The sequence below is a fragment of the Microcaecilia unicolor genome, chromosome 8 (assembly GCF_901765095.1).
Source record: "Microcaecilia unicolor chromosome 8, aMicUni1.1, whole genome shotgun sequence".
Classification (NCBI taxonomy): Eukaryota; Metazoa; Chordata; class Amphibia; order Gymnophiona; family Siphonopidae; genus Microcaecilia; species Microcaecilia unicolor.
Window position 1 is genome coordinate 199,843,398 of NC_044038.1, and position 23,041 is coordinate 199,866,438.

General features: G+C 45.7%; 1 protein-coding gene across 5 annotated transcripts in view; it reads left to right on the forward strand.

Annotated features, from left to right (window-relative positions):
* Positions 1–23,041, forward strand: part of DIDO1 (death inducer-obliterator 1) — a 366,889-nt gene that overhangs the window by 155,088 nt on the left and 188,760 nt on the right. For all 5 annotated transcript variants that reach the window (XM_030213636.1, XM_030213635.1, XM_030213637.1 and 2 more), the window contains one exon: positions 17,634–17,943. In XM_030213636.1, the coding sequence (XP_030069496.1) occupies positions 17,634–17,943 (310 nt within the window). The remainder of the gene's footprint in view (positions 1–17,633; positions 17,944–23,041) is intronic.

A 23,041-nucleotide genomic window follows, 5' to 3' on the forward strand; every position in this document is an offset into this window, starting at 1 on the left:
CGCGTCCTCTTCATCTGGTCTTGCTCATGGAATCAGATTGGCCTCACTGACGTCGGTATGTGGTGCTCCGGCTTCTGCTGGTGAAAGACCCACTAACGCTGCCCAAGGGTCTGGGTCTGCTCCAGCAAGGGCTAGTGGAGGTGGAAGATCCAGATTCCTTTTGGTATTCGGTATATCCTTTGAGAGGCGACGGTCAGAGAAGTGTGGGTTTCCCCCCGCATTAGCTTCAGTGTTGCTTCGCTCCAGGAAGTCTTCTATGTCTCTGGCTTCTGTCAGGATCTTGCATGTGTTTATGTCCTGGAGCAGGCAAAAGTCCCTGTCTCCCTGGAGGGCTCAGGTTCCTGATGATCCTGGTTTATCTGCAGCAGTACAGCACTGCGTATGCCTTGTAGCACTATAGAAATATGTAGTAGTAGTAGTAGTATCAAGGCCTAGAGCAGGGGCTGGCCTTGAGCTCTTTGAGGGTCCAGGTGACTGTGTTGTCCAGCTTTCAGGGGAAGGTGAAGGGTATCTCTCTGGTTTTGCATAGAGAGGTAGCTTGATTTCTGAAGGGGGTGGCGCATCTGCACCCCCTTTTTGTCCTCCTTGTCTTCCTTTCCTTCTTGGGACCTTAGTCTGGTCCTCTGGGCACTGTCCGAGGCTGCATTCGAGCCCTTGCGCTTGGCTTCCATCACGAATCTTACCCTCAAGGTGGTATTTTTGGTGGTCATCACCTCTGCTAGAAGGGTTTCAGAATTGTAGGCCTTGTCATGTGAGGATTCCGTGTTCTTTCTTCCAAGGTGATGTCCCTGTTCCATGTGAATCAGGAGGTTTGTTCACCCTCCTTTGCGGTGCAGGGATTGTCGCCAGAGGGTCAGAGGCTTCACGGATGTCTAGAAGATGCTGCTCAGGTTCCCGGATCACCTCTTTGTACCTTTCCATGGCCCTCAGAAAGGGCCAGGTGGCCTTGAAGACCTCCATTTTAAAGTGGAGTCCGCTTACATTGGCAAGAATAGTCTGTTGCCTTAGGGGCTCTAAGCCCACACTACTAGGTCTCAGGCCACTTTGTGAGTGGAGGCCCAAGCGGTATCTCTTGAGGATATCTGCAGGGTGGCAACTTTATCATCGCTTCATTGTTTTGCTAAGCACTACAGATTGGACATGCTGGCCAGGGTCCAGTTGGACTATGGCAGAGTCGTCATTCTGGGGTGGGGCAGCTTGTCTTCCTTTTGCCAAATAGATCTGTTTCGGTTTATCCTATTGGTTCAGAACAGTGGAGCTTACGCTAAGAAAGGAGAAATTGGTTTAATTAATAATTTGTTTTTCTTTAGTCAGTGCTGTTCTGAAGTTCCGCCCATGGAAGACCTTAAAAACAAAAGAAAAACCCTTATCCACAAGAGTCTTGCTTAGACTATTGCAACTTGCTTCTCACAGGTCTCCTACTAAGTCATCTCTCTCTCTCCTTCAATCTGTTCAATATTCTGCTGTATGACTTACATTCCACTAGTGTCATTTTGCTCATATTAGCCCTCTCCTCGTCACTTCATTGGCTCCCTATCCGTTTCCGCATACAGTTCAAACTCCTCTTAATAGTGCATTCACTGTGCAGCTTCTCAGTACCTCTTCTCTCCTGTCTCTCCCTACACCTCCCTGGGAGCTCCATTCGTTGGGTAAATCTCTCTTATCTGTACTCTTCTCCTCCACTGCTAACTCCAGACTCCGTTCTTTTTATCTTGCTGCACCATACACCCGGAATAGACTTCCTGAGCCAGTATGAAAATCTCCATCTGTTTTTGTCTTCCAAATCTAGGCTAAAAGCCCAACTTTTTGGTACTGCTTTTAACTCTGTGGAGTGGAGGAGTGGCCTAGTGGTTACAGCACTGATCTTGCAATCCAGAGGTGGCCAGTTCAACTCCCACTGCTGCTCCTTGTCATCTTGGGCAAGTCACGTAACCTTCCATTGCCTCAGGTACAAACTTAGATTGTGAGCCCTCCTGAGACAGAGAAATATCCAGAGTACCTGAATGTAACTCACCTTGTGCTACTACTGAAAAAGGTGTGAGCAAAATCTAAATAAATAAATAAACTCCTAATACCTATTCACTTGTTTCATTACCTATGTATGTTTCATCATTCCCACCTTAAGTAATTCCCTTATTTGCTTATTTGTCCTGATTAAACTGTAATAACTGTCAGGCAGGGACTGTCTCTTCGTGTTCGAGTGTACAGTGCTGCATATGTCTAGTAGCGCTATAGAAATTATTAGTAGTAGAATGTAGTTTTCTCTACCTCCACCTGCTGGTAATAATGGATAACAGTGTTGCTGACTAAAGAAAATAAAATTATTAGGTAAGACATAATTTCTCCTTCAATTCAAATCACCTCCACTGGGAGTCCTTTCCACAAATTTCCCACCCTTTCTGAGCCACCTTTCAGTTGAGAGTGACTTCTGTGCTTTTATGCCACAGAGGTATTTAAACATTTCTGTCATATCTTCCCTCTCCCATCTTTCTTCCAAGTATACATATTGAGATCTTTGTCTGTCCCCATATGCTTTATGATGAAGACCACTGATCATTTTAGTAGCTGCCCTCTGGATCAATTCCATCCTGTTTCTTTTTAAAGGTGCTCAAGGTGACTTACAACAGTAAAGCAGGAGATTAAGTAATAAGCCATAATACAAACAGCATATTATGATATTAATATATAATTCAATACAAAATATAAACTCTACCCCTAAAAACATTTCTCAAATCCCCAGCAACTCCATACCACACCAGAAATTACAACGCCTCATAATCTGTAGGTTCCTATCACCAAGCACCTAGCCGAGACCAAATGCTTGTTGCCATAGCCATGCCTTCTTTAGTTTATAAAAGTGCTAATAGGCTGTAGCTTAAGAGCGGGAGGTGGTGGAGGTGAAAACGGTAACGGAATTCAAACATGCGTGGGATATATATACATAAAGGAATCCTGTGTAGAAGGAATGGATCCTCAGAAGCTTAGCCGAAATTGGGTGGCGGAGCCGGTGGGGGGAAGAGGGGTTGGTGGTTGGGAGGCGAAGATAGTGGTGGGCAGACTTATACGGTCTGTGCCAGTTCCGGTTGTGGGAGGCGGGACTGGTGGTTGGGAGGCGGGGAATAGTGCTGGGCAGACTTATACGGTCTGTGCCAGGGCTGGTGGTTGGGAGGAGGGGATAGTGCTGGGCAGACTTATACGGTCTGTGCCCTGAAAAAGACAGGTACAAATCAAGGTAAGGTATACACATGAGTTCATCTTGTTGGGCAGACTGGATTGACCGTGCAGGTCTTTTTCTGCCATCATCTACTATTTTACTATGTAATTTGGCAATTTGTTTCCCGCTATTTCAGCACTGAAGGTGCCTGCGTTGGAGACAAAATTTCTAAAGAAATATATAAAGCATAATTGCTAAACAGGACATAGCTTTGGTTCATATCTTGGGACAACTCCCATTTTTTTTAAATCTCAATGGAAGTTGAAATGGGAGGAATATGTAGAAGTTGATAAGAATAAAGCAAATATGTTAAGTATTTCTTTTCTGTGTTCAAAGACAAAGAGCTAGGAGTAGGACCACAGAAAGCAAACAGATAGAATGAAAGTGTGTTAGATCTTGAATGATTTTCGGAAGATTTTATGAGGAGCTAGCTAAACTGAAGTTAGACAAACTGATGGGACTGGATGGGATATATTCAAGTGTGTCGAAAGAACTTAAGGAAGTTCTATGGCTCCACTGTCTAGCCTAGTGGTTAGTGCAGCAGACTCTGATCTTGGGAGAGCTGGGTTTGATTCCCACTGCAGCTCCTTGTGACTCTGGGCAAGTCATTTAACCTTCTATTGCCCAAGGTACAAATAAGTACCTTTATATGCTATGTAAACCGCTTTGAATGTAGTTGCAAAAACAACAGAAAGGTGGTATATCAAGTCCCCATTTCCCCTTCCCCTTTTCAGTGCTTATTTAGAGTCGGACGTAGTACTGGAGGACTGGAAAAGGACAGATGTGGTCCTTCTCTACAAAAGCAGAAGTAAGGAGGAGGTTGGAAATTAAAGGCTAGTTTAATTAAACTCAGTTTTGGATTCAAAAGTGGTTGAGTGGAAGGCAACAAAGATAATTGTAGATGGAGTTTACTCTCAGTAAAGGGATGTTACCAGTGTTATTCCGTAAGGTTCAGTTCTTGGTTCAATTCTTGGTTCAATTCTTTTAAACATTTTTGTAAGTGATATTGCCAAAGGGCTGTCTGGTAAGTTTGCCTCTTTGTGGTTGATTCCAAAATCTGCAGTAGGGTGGACACCCCTGAGAGTGTAGATAACATGAGGAAGGACCTAGTGAAGTTTGAAGTCCGGAATTTTGGTAGCTAAGATTTAATGCTTAAAAAATGCAGGGTCGTGCATTTGGGCTGTAAAAACCCAAGAGAACAGTACAGTTTGGGGAGGAGGAATACTTCTGTGCATAAAGAAGGGAGCGGGACTTGGGTGTTATCATATGTGATGATCTTAAGGTCGCCAAACAGGTAGAAAATGTGACTGTAAAAACCAAAAGGATGCTTGGGTGCATAGGGAAGAGCGATGGCTAGCAGTTAAAAGAAAGTGTAAATATCTCTGTATAAGTCTGAGTTATTTACAGTATTGTGTACAGTTATGGAGACTGCACCTTCAAAGAGATATATACAGGATGAAGTCGGTTTAGAGAGCAGCTACTAAAATGGTCAGTGGTCTTCATTATAAAGTGTATGGGTCGTACTTAAGGATCTCAATATGTATACTTTGGGAGATATGATAGAGATGTTTAAATCCCTCCATGAATAAATAAACAGGAGGAGAGTCTCGTTCAATTGAAAGGAAGCTCTGGAATGAGGGGGCATAGGATGAAGGTGAAAGGGAACAGACTTAGGAGTAACTTAAGGAAATACATATTCATGAAAAGGGTGGTAATGGTCTCCTGGTGGAGGTGGTAGAGACAAAGTTTCAAGTTTGTTTATTTTGATAACCACTTCATGAGTAAATAGTGTCTGAATTGTTTACAATCAAATAATAAAAATAAAATAATTAACATCAAACATTAAGGAAAAGGAACTAACAAATGACAGGACAGAGAAACTAGAAGGGGGTAGAAGGAAGCGGATACTTATTGCACAGAGTCTCCCTACAGCGTCCACATGATCAGATTGCTAAGAAGGGCCTGGAACTAGGCATGCTGTAGTCCAACTGTATCTCTAAATAAAATGTTTTTAACCCAACTTTGAATCATTCAAGGGTATGTTCTAAGCAAAGGTGCAATGGTTTTGCATTCCAAAACGTGTGTCCACTTACACTGAAGATTTTTTGATCAAATATTGTCGAAGCAAAAGTGCCTAAGGGAAGGGATTACTAAAAGATTCAGGTTGGAGGAATGAGGGTACGTAAGGGATTAATAAATGGAAAAGTTAGGGAGGATGGCTTGAGTGAATAACCTTAAAGGTAATTACGGAAGAGTGGTATAATATGGACAAATTTCTGTGAGCTCGTTAGCAAACATAAAGCTGAGTTTTGGATGAGTTGTAAGTGTCAAATATCCCGTGTCCTAATACCTTGGAGAGAAGTGTGTTAAAGTAATCGAAACTAGATATGATTAAAGAATGGATAATGATTCGGAGGGCAGATGTTGAAAAGTTGGCAAATGGGATAAATATACCATTTAACTTGAGACCAAACTGATTTACAATCTTATACAAAAATAAATATAAAAATAATGAACTAAAACATAATTTTTTTTAGGAACTCCATAATTGATAGGCAAGACCTAATCACACTTAACATAAAAATAGTCACACTGGGTCAAACCAATGGCCCATCTAGCCCAGTATCCTTTTTCCAACAGTGGCTAATCTAGGTCACAAGTACCTAGCAGAAACCCAATTAGTAGCAACATTCTATGCTGCCAATCCCGGGGCAAGCAGTGTGGCTTCCCCATGTCCATCTCAATAACAGACTATGGACGTTTCCTCCAGGAACTTGTCCAAACCTTTTTTTAAACCCAGATATGCTAACCATTCTCCGAGGACAAGCAGGCTGCTTGTTCTCACTGATGGGTGACGTCCACGGCAGCCCCTCCAATCGGAATCTTCACTAGCAAAGGCCTTTGCTAGCCCTCGCATGCCCATGCGCACCGCGCATGCGCGACCGTCTTCCCGCCCGAACCGGCTCGTGTTAGTCAGACTTCTTTTGTCCGCGCTCGGGACGGTCGTGTTTTGTCGCCGTTTCGTGCCCCTCAAGTTGACCTCGTGCGTCTTTTCGCGATTTTCGCTTTTAAAAAAAAAAAAAAGAGACCGATCAGGACTTTACCCCTTTCCCGTGTTTCCAACTTTTTCCCCGCGTAAATTTCCTTTCGCTTTCGGGACCGGCCTATTTGGCCTCGGTACGGGTTTTTTTCTCCTTTCCTTTTGGTGCCTTTCGTTGTCATCGCAAATTTTGATTTCGCCGGCGTGATTTTTCCGCCCATGTCATCGAAGTCTTCCAGCGGCTTCAAGAAGTGCACCCAGTGCGCCTGGGTAATCTCACTCACTGATAGGCATGCTTCGTGTCTTCAGTGTCTGGGGGCTGGGCACCGCCCGCAGGCCTGTAGTCTTTGTGCTCTTTTGAAAAAGAGGACTCAGGTAGCGAGATTGGCCCAGTGGAACGTGTTGTTCTTGGGCTCTTCGACGACAACAGCACGGGACTCGTCGAGTGTATCGACGTCGACAGCATCGAAGTCTTCGACCTCTGCATCGGCATCGACTGCATCGAGGCTTCTACCTCCTGCATCGTCGGTACCGAGACATCGGAAGGCTGCGTCGACGTCGGTGGTACCTGGACCTCCTCTAGTGGTGCTTCGTCTGGAGTGCAGGTGAGGGCTGTCCATTCCCCTGCTGGTGGCGGTGAGCCTTCGGGTGGGTCTCCTCCTGCCCTGAGGGCTCCTGCGGTACAGCCCCCCCCCCCCCCCTCCCGAGATCGACCTTCTTCGGCCTCGGCCCCGAGGAAGCGACGGTTGGATTCAACGTCCTCCTCATCGGTACTGGGAAGCTCCGGTGACATGCTTCGCTTGAAGAAGTCGAAGAAGCATTTACACCGGTCTCCTTCCCGTCTCGGTACCGAGAGCTCTGGGTCACCGAGAGAGTCGGCACCCAGTAGGCATCGGCACCGGGAGGACCGCTCACTCTCTGTTCAGGAGGTGTCGATGCGCTCCCCCTTGGACAGCCCGGAACCGCCTCCACGCCCGGAACAGACTCTGACCTCGACGCCTGCATCAGCTTCTGTCTTTCTCCACAGCCGCTCTGCATGAGAGTCTCTGGGGCCGTTCTTCCAGAGATTCTGGGAGAGCTGTTGCGCCCTTCTCCGGTACCGGGGGTGCTTGCGCCTCTGGTACCATCGGGTGAGACGACGGCTGGCCCTTTGCCCGAGGTGAGGTCTCCGGTAGCGGTACCGGCTACGGCCGCCTCCCAGGCAGACTCCCCGACGACGTCGGTGGAGGGAGCTTCGCCGGTGCTGGCGAGGGAGTCCACCTCTCGACGCTCCCACCGTGGCCGTGTTTCCACGGAGTCGAGTCGGGCACGGTTTCAGACGCAGGTTCGTGAACTTGTGTCTGATACCGATGGTGAGGCCTCGTGGGAGGAGGAGGGGGACATCAGATATTTCTCTGACGAGGAGTCTGATGGCCTTCCTTCTGACCCCACTCCCTCCCCTGAAAGGCAGCTTTCTCCTCCTGAGAGTCTGTCTTTCGCGGCCTTTGTCCGGGAGATGTCTACGGCCATCCCCTTCCCGGTGATCGTGGAGGATGAGCCCAGGGCTGAGATGTTTGAGCTCTTGGACTATCCTTCTCCACCTAAGGAAGCGTCCACAGTACCCATGCATCATGTCCTAAAAAAGACATTGCTGGCGAACTGGACCAAGCCATTAACTAATCCCCACATTCCCAAGAAGATCGAATCCCAGTATCGGATCCATGGGGACCCAGAGCTGATGCGCACTCAGTTGCCTCACGACTCTGGTGTGGTGGATCTGGCCCTAAAGAAGGCTAAGTATTCTAGAGAGCATGCTTCGGCGCCCCCGGGCAAAGACTCCAGAACCTTAGACTCCTTTGGGAGGAAGGCCTATCATTCCTCTATGCTCGTGGCCAAGATTCAGTCCTACCAGCTCTACACGAGCACCCATATGCGGAACAATGTGCGACAGTTGGCGGACTTGGTGGACAAGCTCCCTTCTGAGCAAGCCAAGCCGTTTCAGGAGGTGGTCAGGCAGCTGAAGGCGTGCAGAAAATTCCTGGCCAGAGGGGTATATGATACCTTTGATGTTGCATCCAGGGCCGCTGCTCGCGGTGTGGTGATGCGCAGACTCTCATGGCTGCGTGCCTCCGACCTGGAGAATAGGATCCAGCAGCGGATTGCGGACTCCCCTTGCCGAGCGGACAACATTTTTGGAGAAAAGGTCGAACAGGTGGTAGAACAGCTCCACCAGCGGGATACCGCTTTCGACAAATTCTCCCGCCGGCAGCCTTCAGCATCTACCTCCTCAGGTAGACGTTTTTATGGGGGAAGGAGGGCTGTTCCCTACTCTTCTGGTAAGCGTAGGTACAGTTCTCCCTCTCGCCAGCCTGCGGCCCAGGCTAAGCCCCAGCGCGCTCGCTCTCGTCAGCAGAGTGCGCCTCAGCAAGGCCCCACGGCTCCCCAGCAAAAGCAGGGGACGAGCTTTTGACTGGCTCCAGCAGAGCATAGCCGACATCAACGTGTCCATGCGGGGCGATCTGCCGGTCGGGGGGAGGTTGAAAGTTTTTCACCAAAGGTGTCCTCTTATAACCTCCGACCGTTGGGTTCTTCAAATAGTCCGGCAAGGGTACGCCCTCAATTTGGCCTCGAAGCCTCCAAATTGCCCACCGGGAGCTCAGTCCTACAGCTTCCAGCACAAGCAGGTACTTGCAGAGGAACTCTCCGCCCTTCTCAGCGCCAATGTGGTCGAGCCCGTGCCATCCGGGCAAGAAGGGCTGGAATTCTATTCCAGGTACTTCCTTGTGGAAAAGAAAACAGGGGGGATGCGTCCCATCCTAGACCTAAGGGCCCTGAACAAATATCTGGTCAAGGAAAAGTTCAGGATGCTTTCCTTGGGCACCCTTCTTCCCATGATTCAGGAAAACGATTGGCTATGCTCTCTGGACTTGAAGGACGCCTACACGCACATCCCGATATTGCCAGCTCACAGGCAGTATCTGCGATTTCGTCTGGGCACACGTCACTTCCAGTACTGTGTGCTACTCTTTGGGCTCGCCTCTGTGCCCAGGGTGTTCACGAAGTGCCTGGCTGTAGTAGCAGCGCTTCGCAGGCTGGGAGTGCACGTGTTCCCTTATCTCGACGATTGGCTGGTGAAGAACAATTCCGAGGCAGGAGCTCTACAGTCCATGCAGATGACTATTAGACTCCTGGAGCTACTGGGGTTTGTGATAAATTATCCAAAGTCCCATCTTCTCCCAGTACAGAGACTCGAATTCATAGGAGCTCTGCTGGATTCTCGGACGGCTCGTGCCTATCTCCCGGAGACAAGGGCCAACAATCTGCTGTCCCTTGTCTCCCGGGTACGAGCGTCCCAGCAGATCACAGCTCGGCAGATGTTGAGATTGCTTGGCCACATGGCCTCCACAGTTCATGTGACTCCCATGGCTCGTCTTCACATGCGATCTGCTCAATGGACCCTAGCTTTCCAGTGATTTCAGGCTGCTGGGGATCTAGAGGACGTGATCCACCTGTCCACGGGTTTTCTCAAATCCCTGTACTGGTGGACGATTTGGTCCAATTTGACTCTGGGACGCCCTTTCCAAATTCCTCAGCCACAAAAAGTGCTGACTTACGGATGCGTCTCTCCTGGGGTGGGGAGCTCATGTCGATGGGCTTCACACCCAGGGAAGCTGGTCCCTCCAGGAACGCGATCTGCAGATCAATCTCCTGGAGTTACAAGTGGTCTGGAACGCTCTGAAGGCTTTCAGAGATCGGCTGTCCCACCAAATTATCCAAATTCAGACAGACAACCAGGTTGCCATGTATTACATCAACAAGCAGGGGGGCACCGGATCTCGCCCCCTGTGTCAGGAAGCCGTCAGCATGTGGCTGTGGGCTCGCCGTTACGGCATGTTGCTCCAAGCCACGTATCTGGCAGGCGTAAACAACAGTCTGGCCGACAGGTTGAGCAGCATTATGCAACCTCACGAGTGGTTGCTCAACTCCAGAGTAGTGCGCCGGATCTTCCAGGTGTGGGGCACCCTCTTGGTAGATCTCTTTGCATCTCGAGCCAACCACAAGGTCCCTCAGTTCTGTTCCAGACTTGAGGCCCACGGCCGACTGGCATCGGATGCCTTCCTCCTGGATTGGGGGGAAGGCCTGCTGTATGCTTATCCTCCCATACCTCTGGTGGGGAAGACTTTGTGGAAACTCAAGCAAGACCGAGGCACCATGATTCTGATTGCTCCTTTTTGGCCGCTTCAGATCTGGTTCCCTCTCCTTCTGGAGTTGTCCTCCGAAGAACCGTGGAGATTGGAGTGTTTTCTGACCCTCATCACACAGGATGAAGGGGCGCTTCTGCATCCTAACCTCCAGTCTGTGGCTCTCACGGCCTGGATGTTGAGAGCGTAGACTTTGCCTCTTTGGGTCTGTCGGAGGGTGTCTCCCGTGTCTTGCTTGCTTCCAGGAAAGATTCCACTAAAAGGAGTTACTTCTTTTTATGGAGGAGGTTTGCCATCTGGTGTGACAGTAAGGCCTTAGATCCTCGCTCCTGTCCTACACAGACCCTGCTTGAATACCTTCTGCACTTGTCTGAGTCTGGTCTCGACCAACTCTGTAAGGGTTCACCTTAGCGCAATCAGTGCATACCATTACCGTGTGGAAGGTAAGCCGATCTCAGGACAGCCTTTAGTTGTTCGCTTCATGAGAGGTTTGCTTTTGTCAAAGCCCCCGTCAAACCTCCTACAGTGTCATGGGATCTCAATGTCATTCTCACCCAGCTGATGAAACCTCCTTTTGAGCCATTGAACTCCTGCCATCTGAAGTACTTGACCTGGAAGGTCATTTTCTTGGTGGCAGTTACTTCAGCTCGTAGAGTCAGTGAGCTTCAGGCCCTGGTAGCCCAGGCCCCTTACACCAGATTTCATCATAATAGAGTAGTCCTCCGCACTCACCCTAAGTTCTTGCCGAAGGTAGTGTCGGAGTTCCATCTGAACCAGTCAATTGTCTTGCCAACATTCTTTCCCCGTCCGCATTCCTGCCCTGCTGAACGTCAGCTGCACACATTGGACTGCGAAAGAGCATTGGCCTTCTATCTGGAGCGGACACAGCCCAACAGACAGTCCGCCCAATTGTTTGTTTCTTTTGATCCCAATAGGAGGGGAGTGGCTGTGGGGAAACGCACCATATCCATTTGGCTAGCAGATTGCATTTCCTTCACTTACGCCCAGGCTGGGCTGGCTCTTGAGGGTCATGTCATGGCTCATAAGAGCCATGGCAGCGTCTGTGGCCCACTTGAAGTCAGCCACTATTGAAGAGATTTGCAAGGCTGCGATGTGGTCATCTGTCCACACATTCACATCTCATTACTGCCTGCAGCAGGATACCCGACGCAACAGTCGGTTCGGGCAGTCAGTGCTTCAGAATCTGTTCGGGGTTTAGAATCCAACTCCACCCCCCTAGGCCCATGTTTATTCTGTTCCAGGCTATACTCTGTTAGTTGGATAAGTTGTTAGGTCAATCTCAGTTATGTCCTCGCCGTTGCAAGGCCCAATTGACCATGTTTGTTGTTTTGAGTGAGCCTGGGGGCTAGGGATACCCCATCAGTGAGAATAAGCAGCCTGCTTGTCCTCTGAGAAAGCGAATGCTACATACCTGTAGAAGGTATTCTCCAAGGGCAGCAGGCTGATTGTTCTCACAAACCCGCCCGCCTCCCCTTTGGAGTTGTGACTTCCCTTGTCTTTGTCTTGCTACATACGGGACTGACAAAACGAGCCGGTTCGGGCGGGAAGACGGTCCGCATGCGCGGTGCGCATGGGCACGCCAGGGCTAGCAAAGGCCTTTGCTAGTGAAGATTCTGATTGGAGGGGCTGCCGTGGACGTCACCCATCAGTGAGAACAATCAGCCTGCTGTCCTCGGAGAGTACCTTCTACAGGTATGTAGCATTCGCTTTGTTACCACATCCTCTGGCAGCGCGTTCCAGAGCTTAACTATTTTTTGAGTACAAAATATTAATATTTCAATGTAATTTCATTGAGTGTCCCCCTGGTCTTTTACTTTTTGAAAGAGTGAAAAATCGATTTACTGCTACTCGTTCTGCACCACTCAGGATTTTATATACCTCAGTCATAGTCCCCCTTAGCCATCTGTTTCCAAGCTGAAGAGCCCTAACTGCTTTAGCCTTTCCTCATATGGGAGGAGTTCCATCCCCTGTATAATTTTGGTTGCTCTTCTTTTAACCTTTTCTAATTCCTCTATACAATAGAATGCTGATCATCTGGATTTCCAATTATCCACCAATGCATTTCCAACCTAACTTCGTGGTCTACGCAGAGAAAAGCACTGCCCTTTTCCGGCTCTTTTCTGACTCGTAAGCTTCAGGAAAAAGCCCTTTCTGCCTTGCTCTTGTGGGGACTTGGCAGAGTAAACAGCCTTGCTATTGCTGCTTGGAAATGGGAAAAGAAAGTGAAAAGGGCACGTTTTGTCATTAAAAGAGAAAATTGATATTATAGAGAAATTAAGAAAGGGAGTTTCAGGGAAAAGTTTGTCATAAGAATATGGTGTAGGAACATCAACAGTATCTGACATAAAAAGTGTTGCTATTGTAAACTGTGTCGCAGATTTTGAAAAGATGAAGAAAGTTGTTCCTGAAAAATCATGAAAAGGTCACCTATTGAAAAGGTAGTTAAAGCTCTATATCTTTGGTTCCTGCAAAAAAGATCCTTTGACCACCTGATTTCTGGGCCGCTATTAGCCAAAAAGGCTGTTTTTCTATAAGCAGTTTCAGGGGGATTCAGACTTTAAAGCCAGCTCTGAATGGCTTCAAAATTTCTAGTACCGCCATGGAATAAGGCAAATCGAAATCCGTGGTGAGAAACTTTCTGCAATTTTCAAGGTGTTAATGACTTTGTTCTTCAATTTAATGACCTTATCGAGAACTATGACCATGACTGTGTTTATAATGCAGATGAAGGAAAAAGTAGAGTAACGAAAACTCCTCACAGCTGATGTTCAAACCAGAATTTATTCAGAGTTCTTCTAAAACATGGACGACAATCCGACACAACTCGTGTTTCAGCCTAATCGGCCTGCATCCAGGGCTCTAGGAAATAGTAAACCAATGTGTATGTCCAAGACTAGTCATCAAAGGTTAAAAATCCCTCTGTGGCCTCGTTTCGCCCTCTAGCTGTGTCAGGGGTAAAAGAACTATTCCACTTCTTCACATGAACAGATTCAGTTGTCTCAATGAACTCTGCTTTTCCCGTTTTTTGGTGCCCCCTTTTTAGTAATTTCCTTCTGTTTATGACTATGATGCAGATGAAATAGGTCTTCCTGCTATTTTTCATATTCTGCATATTTTGACAACTTTGAATAGTTTTGTGTAATCTGCAGATTTAATCATTTACTCATCTTTCCGATTTCCAGATCAAACATATAAAAGCCAAGTGACCGACTCACCTGCAAATGCACAGTAGAGTCGGAACGCTGAGAGTGTAAAAGTCCAAGTCCCGCCTCCACCAGCAGTACAGCCCAATAGGGAGGAGGGTTTGGACATGGGCGTGGAAATCGGAGGAGGAGGGAGCAGGGAGGGAAGGAGGGGGCGGAACTGAGGGAAACAGATGCTGGGGGGAGGGCTGGGAGAGAGCAGGGTTGGTGGACGGGGGGAGGCCATAGGAAAACAAAAAACTAGCCCGTTCTTACGGGCTTAACGGCTAGTCATTTATAAATATGTACACAGCAAACATTCAGATCCTTCATGTAGCTTGCAAGGAAATTGCCATTTTCCAGAGGCATTAGTGCACTATGCTGCCAGTACAATAGTCCAAATTAAAAGCCTCTTTAAACAAGTCTAATAAAACTTTGAATTTCTTAATATTTTTTTCCAAAGAAATACGATTTGGAAGATGATTCCAAAGGAAAGGTTCCACATAGAAAAATTCTCTAGTTCTAGTTGAATTTAACCTCGCCGTCTGTAGAGAGGCTATTAATCTGTGATCTTGTATGGACAGAAGGACCCAAATGGAGTATAAGGAATGTAAATAACCCGGTTGTAAAGAAGAAGAATGTCACAAAATGCCTAGCACCCACCTGAGGTTAACCCTACAGCCACCTGGAGGGTCTGTCCCCACACTGCTCAGGCCTGCCTGCACCTATTGCTTGTGTTCTACACTAGTATCCTCCACCCCACCAACTGAGTCTCACTTACCTTTGGACAAATCTCCCACTCTGAAGTTGTTCCCTGGTGATTTCTAGGTTAGGTAATTGAGGCCACACTCTCAGGGGTCCCATAGTTCCTGGAAAGCAGTCACAGACCCAACACACAAACCACCAGGATTCTTAGTATAGGACAACAGAGCCAATAAACTAGCAAGGTTTATTGTCACAGAATTAGAACAGTAATCCATAATGATCCTTATTCAGTTATCTGTTATTGCCTGTTACTTTCCCATCTATTTTATAACTGAATAAGGATCATTATTAAAACGGTCTAAATACTTTGTCACTACCTGGGTATCGCCTGGGAAGCCTCAGTAAATTAACTGCTCACAAGCCTGAACAGGTCTCAGGACAGAGATGTTTACCTCTGTGCTCTCTAGCTGAGACCAAAGGTTACCTCACAGCTTAGGCGGGGAAAAAAAAAAAAAAGAAACAGTCACTGTCTGCTGGCCAAGCAAGGGAAATGTACTAGGGGACAAATATTAGTATTATTATTATTGTTACATTTGTACCCTGCGCTTTCCCACTCATGGCAGGCTCAATCAGGGGCGTATCTGAACTGCGACGGTAGGGGGGGCCAGGGCCAGAGTGAGGGGGCACATTATAGCCCCCCCCCCCCCGCCGCCGCCTCCATTGCCGATCCCCCTCCCCCCAGCCGCTGCCATTGCCAATCTCCCCCCGCCAGCCAAGCCGAGGTCCTTTCATTTCTTCCACTAAAGCTGGCGCCGAAAGTTTCTTCTGAGTCTGACGTCAGACTCAGAAGAAACTTTCGGCGCCAGCTTTAGTGGAAGAAATGAAAGGACCTCGGCTTGGCTGGCGGGGGTTGGGGGTCCCCCGCCAGCTGACGGAATTCTTTTACAGGCAGCCGGCAGCGGCAGGAGGACGCGGACCTCGGCTGGCGGGGGTTGGGGTCCCCCGCCAGCGAAGGTAGGCGACAGCAACGGAGGTGGAGGGTTGGCAGCGGTAGGGGGGTCCAGGGCGAAATCTGCGGGGGCCCAGGCCCCTGAGGCCCCACGCAGATACGCCCCTGGGCTCAATGCAGCTTACATGGGGCAATGGAGGGTTAAGTGACTTGCCCAGAGTCACAAGTCATACATTCACTTAAGAAGTCAGACACAAATTACCTGTTCTCACAATATTCTTTATAAGTAAAGGTCAGCACCTTAACTTTCACTGTAAATGAAACTGGTAACCAATAATATTTCAAAAAAGGGATGTAATATGATTAAACGTCCTATAATTACCCAGTAATCTAAGTGCTGTATTTTGTAATTTTTGAAGGCACCTAATAGCGTTCAAATTCCCTGCGTAAATTACATTAAAGGAATCTAACCCGGAAACAAATAGTGCATGAAGCAATGTATGATGTGATTTTTTTTTTTTCATCAAAAAAGATGTCTTAGTGACCTCGATCTTAAAGTACAAAAACTTTTTTATAATAGTTTCAGTGACTTGATTGTCAAAGGTTCATTGGGAATCAACCAGTGTCCCTAAATGTTTAAAAGTATCAACTGGGGGAATAGGTATGTCCCAGAATGGTGGTGTAATATTTGGTTCCTTCCCGTGTCCCATAGTCCAGCAGGTATTGACATTTAAAACCAGGCGCTGTTCTTCCAGTCATTTGGCTACTGCTGATGAACGTTCTTGAACAGGTGGCAAATCTGGGTGAAGTGGGTCCACCATATGAAGCTTAAAGTAGCTAGCTTTAACAACATTGGATATGTGTTCCTTGAATGATAAAGTAGAGTTCAGAGTTACTTTTAGGACCTCGGATAGATCTAAATCTTGGATAGATCGAGAGAATGGGGGGGGGGGGGGGGGTGCATACAACCAAAGATGAGCTAATTTGAAAAAGCTTGGGATAAGTACATAGGTATCTCTAAGGGGTAAGAAGGGATAGTAGATGGGCAGACTGGATAGAATATGGGCTTTATCTGCCTTTATTTCTATGTTTCTGTATTTCTCTGTTTTGTTTTTTCACAAGATAAAAGATTCTGTAATGCACTTGTATTTTTATCATCAGAATGAATTTGTAGGTTCTGATTAAGAACTTTTCCTGATGTATGTAAGAACACACAGGAAAGGAGGATTCAATTCTTGGCTTGAGAAAAGAGGGGCTCTCCTTGGCAAAATTTTCCTTGTGTTTTCCTTGCAAGTGTGTGATTTAGTTTACAAACTGTTCGTATGTTTTCTTTGATCCATCTCGGTTGCAGACTCCCTCCCTCCCTCCCCCCCCCCCCCCCCCCCCCCAAGATCAAGCTGTTGACAATTTTAGGGGTGATTCTACCAAAGAATGGGCATAGTGTGTTGATATCTGAATATCTGCCTTAATTGCTTTGATTTCTTCCCCCCCTCCCGCTCTTGGGGGGGGGGGGGATTCTTTTCATCTTTGGATAGTCTTCCTTTGTTTCCTTGGTTATGGAACATTTTCTGTCATCATAGTCCTCTCATTTATTGCATGGCTAGGGAATATTTTTTTGTATTTATTTTGATGGTATGTTTTAAATTATATTGGATAGCCCCATCATATATGACACATTTTGGTAGAAAGATCTTCAATGTATAAACTATTCCGTATCGTTTGTGTGTGTGTGTGGGGGGGTCCCTTGTTGATTTAAGATTTGGACAGAAATAAGAGGAGTGAGGAGTTGAAAACTTTTAGATGCCTCCAAACACCTAGGCCTTCTTTTACTAAGGTGCGCTAATGGATTTAAGCGCATGCTAACGATTGTGCGCTAAATGCTGAAAAGCCCATCTTATTTCTATGGGCTTCTTAGCATTATTGCACTCTAAATTAGAGCAGTGCTTCTCAGCCTCCTCCTGGAGGCATGCCAAGCCAATTAAGTTTTCAGTATCACCACAATGAATCTGCATGAAGTAAATCTACATATATTGGAGACCCACCTCATGCATATTCATTGTGGTGATCTTGAAAACTAGATGTGACTCCAGGAAGGTTGAGATTGTATCAATGATAATAGTCCTCCAATTCACAAGTGTCTCTTGGAAAATGTTCTTCTCTTCCATGTTTGTTCCCTTACTAAGAAATACATGAATAGGAATTATACCTATTGTAATTTGCAATGGAATATATACTTTTTAAAACAGTTCCAAACTTACTATACAGTCTTTACAAATTCTGTTATTATTTGTACTTTATTACTAGCAGCCCTTTATTTGACCTTTGTTGTGTTGATTTGCAGATTTATGATTTGCTGTGACCGATGTGAGGAGTGGTTTCATGGGGACTGCGTGGGAATTTCTGAGGCTCGCGGACAGCTCCTAGAAAAAGATGGTGAGGACTACATTTGTCCGAATTGCACCATTTTACATATGCAGGATGAAACAGCTTCAGAAAGAAGCCAACACATTTCAACACTCTGTCAGCCTGGCACAGATCTTACAAGCATGGGAACTATTGAACAGAAGTGCATCGAGGACCAAGGTATCAAGGGTAGGATTGAGAAAGCTGTGAATCCTAGTGGGAAGAAGAAACTCAAGATTTTCCAACCTGTGAGTATTTTGAACACTGCTTTCCTTTTCCAGTTACTGTACTGGCTGAGTTTTTATTTTATTTTATTTTTTTTGGGGGGGGGGGGGGGGGGTGCTAGGCTGTTGTATGCAAGAGAAAATCCTAGATGGGTTTTTTTTTCCCCGGTTTACAGATGTCATTAAACAGTATGCCAAAAAGTACAATTATAAAATCATCTCTACAGCAGAATCATACAAAAACACAGCATATGCTAGCTTCCCTACGGCCTATAACAGTAGAGCAACTTCCCTTATTGTGACCCTAAGAGGAATAATGAAATCTGCTAAAGGTTTTTATCATTTTTATCATATATTCCCCACTTCCCTAAGCCCAAAGCCTCTCTCCTTTCCAAATTTGTATATTAGGTCTGCCAGGTGCTGGCAGTAACTCCACCATAAAATTATTGAATGACATCCACAAGCTTTTGAAAGATTAATATTTCAAGAACACCTTGCCAAGAAAACACCCCAGATTATTTCCATTTGTTCAAACTCCTCCTACACTCAGCTGTATTGCATTCCATTTCACAAATATAATGTAGTTTATTCAGCCACTTAAACTATAGGTGGGGCATTTTCAGATTCCAATACTGAGCTATGATCAACTTAGCCTCATAACACTATGGCACACCAACATCTGCTCGACCTGATGAAGATTGGGTATTGGTTTATTTTAATATATTAATTCCGTGGTCCCAAGGAATCATAGCAGTCACCAGTGTTGGTCACCTCTGCAGTGCCCTCCAAAATACCCTGACCTTTTGACGAGACCGCTAAATGTGACCCTGAAAATCCTTGATTTTATTACTAACCTATTTAAATAAAATATGCTTGTCAAGCATAATTTTAACTAATATCTTGTTCTGTGTAGGAGAATTGTGATTATTTTTTCTCTAAAACAAATTAAGGCCTGTGTAGGCAGTTCATTTTACTTTGAGGTGCATGTACCATAGGACCCCAGTTGATATTTCTCCTCTTCATAACACTGTGCTATTTTGAATTGCTTTACTGTTTCCTTCGTTGAGATACTGTTCCTTAGTCTGCTGCCATCTCATTTCCCTGCTTAAGATTGTTCATTTTCAGATAGTCTTTTCTTCCCCTTCCATTCCCATATACCTTCCCCCCACAAAGGAAGAAAAAAAAAACTATATGCTGGATGTGACTTCACCTGTGTCCCTAGATCATACTAGCCTTAGATCGATTATGTTAAAAGCAGGAAAGCAGCACCTTGTTAGACTAGAACCATAACTGGATTCTTTTGCAGTGAATCCAGTATCGGTAATGGGTGGAATTGTTAAATTCCCATCTGTTCATAAGCCTTTTTTCCTGTCTTCTAAAACTGCCTCTTACAGATTTAAGAGATACTTTAGCCCTGTGCATTTTTTTTTTGCCTGCACACTGCACAGCCCATGGAAAAGTGTCTTCTGTCCATGTGAACTTGTGTTGAGGAAGACATCAGCCCAGGATTAACAGTGCCAGATCTTCTTTACCTCCTGAGTAGCCCAGATGGCTACAGTGTTTTTACTAAGAATGACCTGCATCACTGCAGACCAGGGTGTCCTTGACTTCGTGCATAATATCCTCGGGCATTTACCACTCCCATTTCTTCCTCGTTTATAGTGTTCCCCTGCACCTCAATCTCTGAAGCAGTAGCAGTGCATGTTACTATGGAAAAGCTCCTGAATTTAGAAATGGAGCTTACAGTACTCATCTGTGAATGGAGAGACTGATATTCCATTTATTTAATGTTCTTCTAAAAAGGTAATCTGTGAATGGAGAGACTGATATTCCATCTACTTAATGTTCTTCAAAAAAGGGAAACCAAGAGTAACAACATTTCTAGTCTCGCATGTGCAAAAACACCTAAATGATCGCCATGCTTTTTGGGATAATGTTCAATGGACAGATGAATCAAAAATGGAATTCTTTGGACAGCATAGGACCTATTATATCTGGCGTACTACTGTAAGAGCATCTACCAACAGTCAAGTGTTACGGTGTGGGGATGCTTTGCTGCTTCAGAACCTGGAAAACTTGCCATTTTTGAAGGAATCATGATTTCTGCTGAGTACCAGAAAATTCTTAAGGAGAATGCCTGATCATCTGGCCATAAGCTGAAGCAGAAACAAAAGCTGAGGAGAAACAAAATTAACATTTTGGATTGGCCTAGTCAAAGTCCTGACTTGAACACAATAGAAATGCTGTGGCAGGATCTGAAACAAGCAGTTCATGCACAAAGACCTACAAATGTGTCTGAATTAAAGCAGTTCTGAAAAGAAGAGTGGGCTGAGATTCCTCAACAGTGACATGAAAGACTGATACCAAATTATAGGAAGCATTTGATTGCAATCATTGCAACCAGTTCAACCAGTTTATTTAGATTTTGCTCACACCTTTTTCAGTAGTAGCTCAAGGTGAGTTACATTCAGGTACTCTGGGTATTTCTCTGTCCCAGGAGGGCTCACAATCTAAGTCTGTACCTGAGGCAATGGAGGGTTAAGTGACTTGCCCAAGATCACAAGGAGCAACAGTGGGATTTGAACTGGCCACCTCTGGATTGCAAGACCAGTGCTCTAACCACTGGGCCACTCCTCCACTATTAAGTTTAGTGGACAGTTAGTTTTTCATATGGGTATTGGATAAATTTGATCCTTAAATGAAGTAATATTTTAGTCTGTTGTGTTTACTCAGGCTCCCTTTGTCTAATTTTACATTCTGTTTAAAGGTCGGAAACCATTCAGTGTGACATATATGCAATAATAAGGAAAATAAGGAGAAACGGGGGTGGTGGCACTGTTTCATATTACTGTATCCCTATCAAGAAGGATCACCAGAGATTTCTTTGCTTCTCTTTTCTAGGTAAGTATTTCGGATTCAGAGCTCTGCCTTCTGGGCTTGCCACAGTGCCCAAAGGCTGTCTCCCAGAATGGTGGTGGCTGCCTTGCACAGAGAAGGGATCATGGTTCATACCAAGTAACAACGAACGCGGACAGATCACCACCATGGATACCTGAGTGTGGGGTCCCCCAGGGATCCCCTCTCTCACCAACATTAGTCAACCTAATGATGATACCTCTGGCCAAGCTACTAGCCAATCGAAACCTCAACCCCTACATTTATGCAGATGATGTCACAATTTACATCCCATTCAAACATGACCTAAATGAAATCACCAACGAAATAAACCAAAGCCTCCAAATAATGCACACCTGGGCAGATGCATTCCGACTAAAACTTAACGCAGAAAAAACACAATGTCTTGTACTCACCTCACAACATAACACAAAAAACTTCAACACCATAATCACACCATACTGTTCCCTCCCGGTCTCAAAAAACTTGAAAATTCTTGGAGTCACCATTGATCGAAACCTCACGCTTGACACCCATGTGGAAAACATGACGAAAAAGATGTTCTACAACATGTGGAAACTTAAGAGTAAAACCTTTCTTCCCAAGATACATCTTCCGTACCCTGGTACAATCAATGGTAATAAGTCATCTGGACTACTGCAATGCACTGTTCGCCAGGTGCAAAGAACAGACAATCAAAAAACTCCAAACTGCCCAGAATACAGCCGCCAGACTCATATTTGGAAAAACTAAATATGAAAGTGCAAAACCACTAAGAGAAAAACTTCACTGGCTCCCACTTAAGGAACACATTGCATTCAAGATCTGCACGATTGTACACAAAATCATTCATGCAGATGCCCCAATCTACATGCTAAACCTCGTGAACCTACCTCCCAGAAACGCCACAAGATCATCTCGCAAATTTCTCAACCTGCACTACCCCAGCTGCAAAGGACTGGAGTACAAACTGATGCATGCCACTACCTTCTCGTACATGAGTACGCAGTTATGAAATGCATTACCCACAGACTTGAAAGCAATCAACGAAACAACTATCTTTCGAAAATCTCTGAAAACATTCTTCTTCAACAAGGCCTACAATGAGAACCGATAACCTCACTAAGTCACTTCACCAACCCACTCAATGATGAAATCCCACCTTCTATAACCATCCTAATCACTCCCTTCCTTCTTCCCTCTTCTCTTCCTTGATCGCTACACATGACTAACTGTATCTAATATCCTGATATGACAATGTCAACAAATCTATGTAAGCCACATTGAGCCTGCAAATAGGTGGGGGAATGTGGGATACAAATGCAATAAATAATAATAATAATCCAGATCTGGATGATTGACAGATAAAGGGACAAGGTGGATCTGGAGAGATGGAGGGCCATGACCAGAGTAACTCAGGTTTTGGAAGGTTTGAGCCAGGTGGCAAATTGCGATCCTAAGTATGTTTGTGAGCTCGGTTTATTTTCACCGACAGCCTTGTCTTCAAGACTTAAAAAGGAAACTAAAATTGAAGCGGAAGAAAAAGCAAGGAAGAGGGAACAAAAAGAGGAGAAGGTACCCAAAGAGAAAAGACACTCACAAATCACTAAACCCAAAACACATACTAGGAAATGTAGTTGGAAAGCAATGACCACAAATGCTCACAGTCTAAGCAATAAAATTCATGACCTTCAAGCCCAGATGTTGGAGACTGACTTGGACATAGTTGCAGTCACAGAGACATGGCTCAATGGTTCCCATGAATGGGATGTAAACATACCAGGCTATAATCTTTTTAGGAAGGATAGAGAGGGACGTAAAGGTGGAGGAGTAGCTCTGTATGTGAGAAATGATATCGCAGCAACTGAAATGACAGGGAAGTGGGGAAAGGAAGAAGCGATATGGATCACCTTAAAAAGAGAGGATAGAACCTTGGTCCACGTGGATGTTGTCTACAGACCCCTGACACAATTGGAGGAACTGGATAAAGATCTGATCGCTGATATTCAAAAGTTGGGGAAGAAAAGAGAGGTGCTGTTGTTGGGAGATTTTAATCTGCCGGATGTAGATTGGAAGGTTCCTTCTGCGAAATCGGAAAGAAGTAGAGAGTGTGGATGCTTTCCAAAGTGCTCTGCTCAGACAAATGGTGACGGAACCCATAAGGGAGGGAGCGACGCTGGATCTGGTGCTCACGAATGGAGATAGTGTGTCAAATGTCCGAGTGGCT